The following is a 6,264-nucleotide window of genomic DNA, read 5'->3' as shown; positions in this document are numbered from 1 at the left end:
CAGACATTCCAAAATACCAATTCACAGACAACAATCACCACAGCCCAAGAAAGCGAGAAATATTGTATAAAGCAAAGTACAACTTATTTTTTAATAATTTTTTTTAATGAAATAAGCCAACCGATATTCAAATCAGATCATATCAAATGTAATTTGCAACTATTTCTGAATTGGAGTAAACTTTATCTTTATTTGCTTTTGTATGCTTTAACTTTGTTTGCAAGACCAATGCCAACTTTTAAATAATAATTTTTTTTTTAAAAAAAAACAATTTTGCTCCCTTGACAGTCTACACTTTGCTTACCAATTCCTTTAATCCTCGCCAGCTGAATAAAATTATATCTTTGAGTTTGGTTTTTCAATTTTTTGAAAAAAAATTCAAAAAATAAAATTTTTATTGAAATAAATTAATAATATTATGAAGCGATTTTATTCAATGCATTTGTTTGACTAAGCCAAGATTTTGGTCATAATAGGTCACCTATGTGTGTAAAAGGACATGACTGTTATCTCTTCCGTCATGCTGGAGCTGGCCATTGGGCTTCTGTTCATAAAAGCTAGCAGCGCGCACACACATGCGTACACATGTGGGTGTGTGTGTGAGAGAGATAGAGAGTGGGAGGGTGCTGTGATGGCTCACTTTATTCTGCTCAAATTCGATGCATTGCTGTAATTATTTTGCCACTGAGAACGAGGCTGAGCACTGTTAAAAAGGGGAAAAAAGGGAAGGCCCCCCTCGGAATTCCTTCTTTATCTCTCTCCTTGATACTTGCATTGTCTTGTTCATAAGTTGGTTCTCCTCTCGTTTTCTTGTGTCATTCTCATTTGTGTAATTGTGTCGATGAATTTGGACTCCCAGCCTACTATATCTTCCTCCTATTGTCAAGTATTGTGCTTGTAGGCCGTTTGTGTGTTTAGTACCGAGGTGTTTCATAAAGAAAGATTGAATCTTGATTGATGGGTTCAGGGTGAGATGTTGAAAAACTTGGTTGCTGAAGTTCGAATTATTTTTTTAAAAAAAATTTGGTGAGGCCCATTTGCAAATTTTCGTTTTTGCATGGGGATTGAAGCGAGGAAGCTAATGAAGATACATAAAAAATTGTGAATTTTAAAGGAATCTTCATATTGGTGTTTTTGATTTTCGGTTTCTCTTTATTTGGAGTTGATTTTGGGGCAAAAGATCAGATTTTTGGGAGAGGGGGAAGGCATAAGTGTGTAGAGAGTGCCGTATGAAGTAATAGGAGGCACAATGAAAGATGAACATACCAAGAAAAGCAAGGTTTTTTCCCTATTTTATTTTGAAATGTAATTTCAAAAATTATTCTTTTTATATGCTGAAATGATTTTTGTTGGTTATTTTGAAGCTCTCATGGTCAAGGAAACTGATCAGAAAATGGTTCAATATCAAATGCAAAAACGAGGACTATGAAGCTGATGGAGCGGTTCATGGAGGTGTGTACACAATTTTCTTGAATAAGAGTGTATGATTTTCATGTGGTTAGCAATAATTTGGATTTGTGGTTGAGTTTTCGATATTTGTTTTGTAGTTTTCTGATTATTTCTTCTTCCTTCTTGTCATTTTGTCATTTTTTGTGCCTTGAAATTTATTTTTTAATGTTTTCAACATGGTATCGACTGTTGAGAAATCCTATGGGAAGATACAATTGGGATTTTTTTTTAATTCTCTCTGGCTTTTATATGCTTTCTTTTTATGTTCATCATCATAATCAAGTAAATTCAAGCTCCGACGCTGCTTGTTGAAAAGAAAGGAAAGAAAGAAAATAATTTGAATGTGGTGAAATTCCAACTTCAAGGACCTTTTGTTAACAGTCATAATTTTTCTTTCTCGAATATTTAAAACTATGCAAAATTGTGCTAAAAAAAACAATGCAAAATTGAAATTGTAAATTGCTGCTTAATTTTGAGAAAACTGAGTGTTCATAATAATTCTCTTTAGGCGGGGATGCGGAGTCGAGGAACAGCTTTTCTGAAAGGGAACCATCTTCAATCAAGAAAATTAGAACTGGTGAGTAGTGTCATATTTCTAACTTTGAGTTTACACTTCCAAAAGTTTGAAAATTCATAGGAGTGTTCAAAGATTTAGTCTATGCCTATAAATTAAGTTCATACTATTTTATATATCAGTTATCATGTTTTTCATACATTATACCTCTCCCTTGGTTGATGAGACTGGTTTTGAAGAGATTATCTGTGTTGGTTCTGCAGAAAACTCAACCAAAAATATAGAGCGTTCCTTTTCTCGTTCACTATCTCGATCCAGGCGAGGGAGAGGATATCTTGATCACCCTCAGATTATAAATATTCAGAACTATAGGTTTGCTTATATTAATCAACTTATTCATTTTATTTCCTTTTGCTCTTAGTTGTAGTTCTTAAATTGGTTCTTGGTTCAGTGTCTTCGCATCTACCTGGAACGTGGCAGGAAAATCACCACCCAGCAATATGAACTTAGATGATTGGCTACATTCAGCACCTCCGGCTGACATATATGTACTTGGGTATGATTCGAACTTTGGATCCAATCATGACAAATAACCAAATTTACCGTGTTCTTGAACCGAAATTTGTTGTTCTTTCTGCTTTGTAGTTTTCAAGAAATAGTCCCTCTGAATGCTAGTAACATTCTCGTCGTTGAGGACAATGGTCCTGCCAAAAAGTGGCTTGCCCTTATAAAAAGAACACTAAACAATGCTCCTGGTGCTTGTGGAGGCAATGTGTGCTATACACCATCACCTATCCCTGATCCCGTTGCCGAGTGGAATGCGGATTTTGAAGGTTCTACCAGACATAAAGCCTCGAATTTCTTTCCTCGTAGATCCTTCCAGACGCCACAAGGCTGGAGAATGGAGAACGATATGTCAACCCCACAACCTCGGCTGGACAGGAGGTTTAGTGTGTGTGACCGAGTAATTTTTGGTCATCGGACTAGTGACTTTGAGCCAAGTACGAGATGGGGCTACAGACCAAGTGATTCTTCTTCTAGCCAGAGGCCGAGCGACTACTCCTCTGGTCATCGACCGAGCGACTATTCTTCAAGTCGAAGGCCAAGTGACTATTCTTGGGGTCAGAGGACAAGTGATTTCTCAAGATGGGGGTCGGATGAGGATTATTTGCCTGGGGAATCACCGAGTACAGTGCTGCATTCACCAATGTCATACAGCACTTATGCTCAGGGGGAAGATCCGTACACAATGCCTGGACATGCAAGATACTGTTTAGCGGCAAGCAAGCAAATGGTTGGTGTTTTTCTCACGGTTTGGGTTCGAAACGAGCTGCGGGAACATGTTCGGAATATAAAGGTTTCTTGTGTTGGTAGAGGATTGATGGGATATCTTGGTAATAAGGTAATAATTTAGCTTACAAACAGTCGGTCAGATTGGATTTGGGCATTTCTTGAACAAATAGACTTAGAGGCTATACCATTTTTTATTGCAGGGATCCATTTCCGTGAGCATGTTGCTGCATCAGACCAGCCTTTGCTTTGTGTGCAGTCACTTGACGTCTGGTCAGAAGGAAGGAGACGAGCTTCGAAGAAATGCTGATGTTGTGGAGATCCTAAGGAAAACGAGATTCCCACGAGTTAATGGTATCAACGAGGAGAAATCACCAGAGACAATCCTTGAACACGAGTAAGATTCTCCGGCTTCGATGAAAACCCCCTCATTTCTCCTTTTGGTGAAGTTAATTCTTTCTCTTAACCCATTATCAACAACAAACCGCAGATGTATTATATTTTGCTGTTGTCGTACAACGTGAAAATATAAGAGTTAATTAAAAATTCTTGTTCATATATTTTGTCTAACTATTGTTGCTCAATCTCTTTTTGCTGTAGTCGAATTATTTGGATTGGAGATCTAAACTATCGAATTGCACTGCCATACCGATCAGCCAAAGCACTTGTTGAAATGCAAAACTGGAGAGCATTATTAGAGAAAGATCAAGTATGATATCTTCTTATGTTTTCTGAGGATTTAGCTGTTCAGTTCTTGAAAATACTTGGTTATATTTTGTTTGCTTCTTTGGTAATACTGAATGAAAATTGCTTTCCTGTTTTTTTTCCTTACAGCTTCGGATTGAGCAGAGACGAGGTCGAGTATTTGATGGGTGGAGGGAAGGGAAGATATATTTCCCACCAACGTACAAGTATTCTCATAATTCAGACAGATATGCAGGTGATGATATGCACCCCAAAGAGAAACGAAGGACGCCTGCATGGTAATAATCTATGACAATACTTGTTTTCTGCAGTCATGACCTAAATTCTCGAATAATTAAAAACAAAATTATTAATTCTTGATGTATTATTCTGATATCAAATTACATGTCCTCTGCTAAGTTAAGGTTTGATCTTGATTGTTTCAAACCTGCAGGTGTGACCGAATTTTGTGGTATGGCACTGGCCTTCAACAATTATCATACGTTCGTGGAGAATCCAGGTTTTCAGATCATAGGCCGGTTTCCAGCGTGTTTTGCGCAGAAGTTGAGTCTGTCCCCAATCGGTTGAGGAAAAGTATGAGCTATTCGAGCTCCAGAATCGATGCGGAGCAACTGTTTCCATACTCACATGGTTACACTGAACTCTGCTTTTTTTGAAGAAATTCTTATAAAGGTACATTATCTCCTTTGTCTTACTTCTTAATTCACCATTATATAGAATTTGACATCGTGTTTTTCTGTCCTGTATTACATATTGACCTTCATATACGTGTGTATGCCATGCTAAAAATCCCTTATGGTACCATTTCAAATTGGCAGTCATGAAAGGGATATTGTCAAGTGTTGCATTGAGTTGTCTCATTTCTTATGTTTCATCGGTCCCCATTTGCAGGATACAATGGCTATCATGAACTTAAGATGGGGACATCTCTTGGTGGCTTTGCCCATTAACCGATAAAAGTGAGTCCCCTCTCTTTTTCGGTCCACATTTTGCAGCAATTCCCTTTGGATCGTCTAATTTTCATTCTCATCTTCTGATCAGATGTACATATCTACAATCTTAACGACCTAACTTCACACGATGTCAACGCTACTTACTCAACACATCTTCTTAGTTCTTACGTTTCATATGAAGTTCGTGTTTTTAGCCCTCCATTTACCAGGTACCATCACATTCATATGCTTCAACTTCACAAATACGACATTCTTTCATACTAATGAACAAATAGTTTCATTGCAGGATGCGGCTACAGTATGAAACCATTCAAGAAATGGAACAGAAGAATCCTGGCTCCATTTTGTTGATTAATTCTTTATTTGTTATATTAGAAAAAAAAAAAGAGACTCTTGACAAAGGTGAGATTAGTTAGATGAACAGATTAGTTATGGTCAAAATAATCAAACCCCTTTTCACCTTTTAGCTTTAAATGAAGAGAGAATTGAGAATACTCATTGCTAACGTGATAGGAAAATTACAGCATCATCATTATTTGATTTCTGCAAGAGTGCCTTGTGCTCTGTTTTATGCTAATGATTTTTACTGAAAAGTTGTTTTCTTCCCTGTTGTATGTATCTATGTGTCCACATATATATATATATATTATATAGATATAGTATGTACTATTTGTCTGCTTTACTTCAGTCTGCGATTAAAGCAAAAGCAACTGAGATCAAAACAAACTGGAAAAAAATGTCAGATAGGTTCAGATATTGCAGGTTTATTTGGTGGGAGACATGGCTTAGGAGTAGTTCCTTTCATAAGAAGAGACATCTACCTTTACATCAAATGTTAGTTATTCCAAGTTTCTTGAATTCTCATGTGGTTTTCATATTAGTATAAACAAAAGAATGTTCGGCTACGAGATCGGACTTGTAGCTCAGTGATCTCACTCTCTGTCGGAATATGCGGTTTCTTTGGGTTCGATCCTCCCTCCTCGCGTGAGTTGTAATAAAAAAAATTGTACGACTACATGTTGATGATCCACTCCGAACTAAACTAGGTCGCTTGCTGATGAAAACCAACCCATGACGCTACTACAATCGATCTAATTATTAATATCGCGACATATTATTCGAATGAGGTTTACGTAATCAGATGGTGATGACCGTGCACCTTTTATGCAAAGTAAATCACACAAGTCTCATGTGTGCAATATGGTGAGGATGATATAAATTGCACAAATTATAGCATAAATTGGTACATTTTTGCCTTTATTATTTCAAATTCATCAGCCTGAACCATACCAAAGTGTAGTAAAAGATGAAAAAGAATTTCTTTTGATTAATTTCTACTTTGTCCTTTTGATG

General features: G+C 36.9%; 1 protein-coding gene across 2 annotated transcripts; it reads left to right on the top strand.

The window, feature by feature from the left end:
• Positions 1–536: 536 nt before the first annotated feature.
• LOC140981025 (type IV inositol polyphosphate 5-phosphatase 7) lies at positions 537–5,455 on the top strand. 2 transcript variants are annotated; one of them, XM_073447237.1, is made up of 13 exons: positions 537–1,279; positions 1,365–1,452; positions 1,958–2,026; positions 2,227–2,335; positions 2,415–2,519; positions 2,609–3,365; positions 3,457–3,650; positions 3,854–3,962; positions 4,088–4,236; positions 4,392–4,630; positions 4,850–4,917; positions 5,000–5,120; positions 5,198–5,455. In XM_073447237.1, exons 1-10 carry the CDS (start codon positions 1,250–1,252, stop codon positions 4,612–4,614), a joined length of 1,833 nt encoding a protein of 610 aa, XP_073303338.1. In that variant the 5' UTR covers positions 537–1,249; the 3' UTR covers positions 4,615–4,630; positions 4,850–4,917; positions 5,000–5,120; positions 5,198–5,455. The 2 variants fall into 2 exon arrangements, with proteins under 2 accessions (XP_073303338.1, XP_073303339.1); XM_073447238.1 differs by having other exon boundaries at positions 5,187–5,455.
• The last annotated feature ends 809 nt before the right edge of the window (positions 5,456–6,264 follow it).

The sequence above is a fragment of the Primulina huaijiensis genome, chromosome 7 (assembly GCF_012295235.1).
Source record: "Primulina huaijiensis isolate GDHJ02 chromosome 7, ASM1229523v2, whole genome shotgun sequence".
Taxonomy (NCBI): domain Eukaryota; kingdom Viridiplantae; phylum Streptophyta; class Magnoliopsida; order Lamiales; family Gesneriaceae; genus Primulina; species Primulina huaijiensis.
Note: the sequence above shows the minus strand (reverse complement) of the source record. Positions and strands in the feature narration are given on the sequence as shown.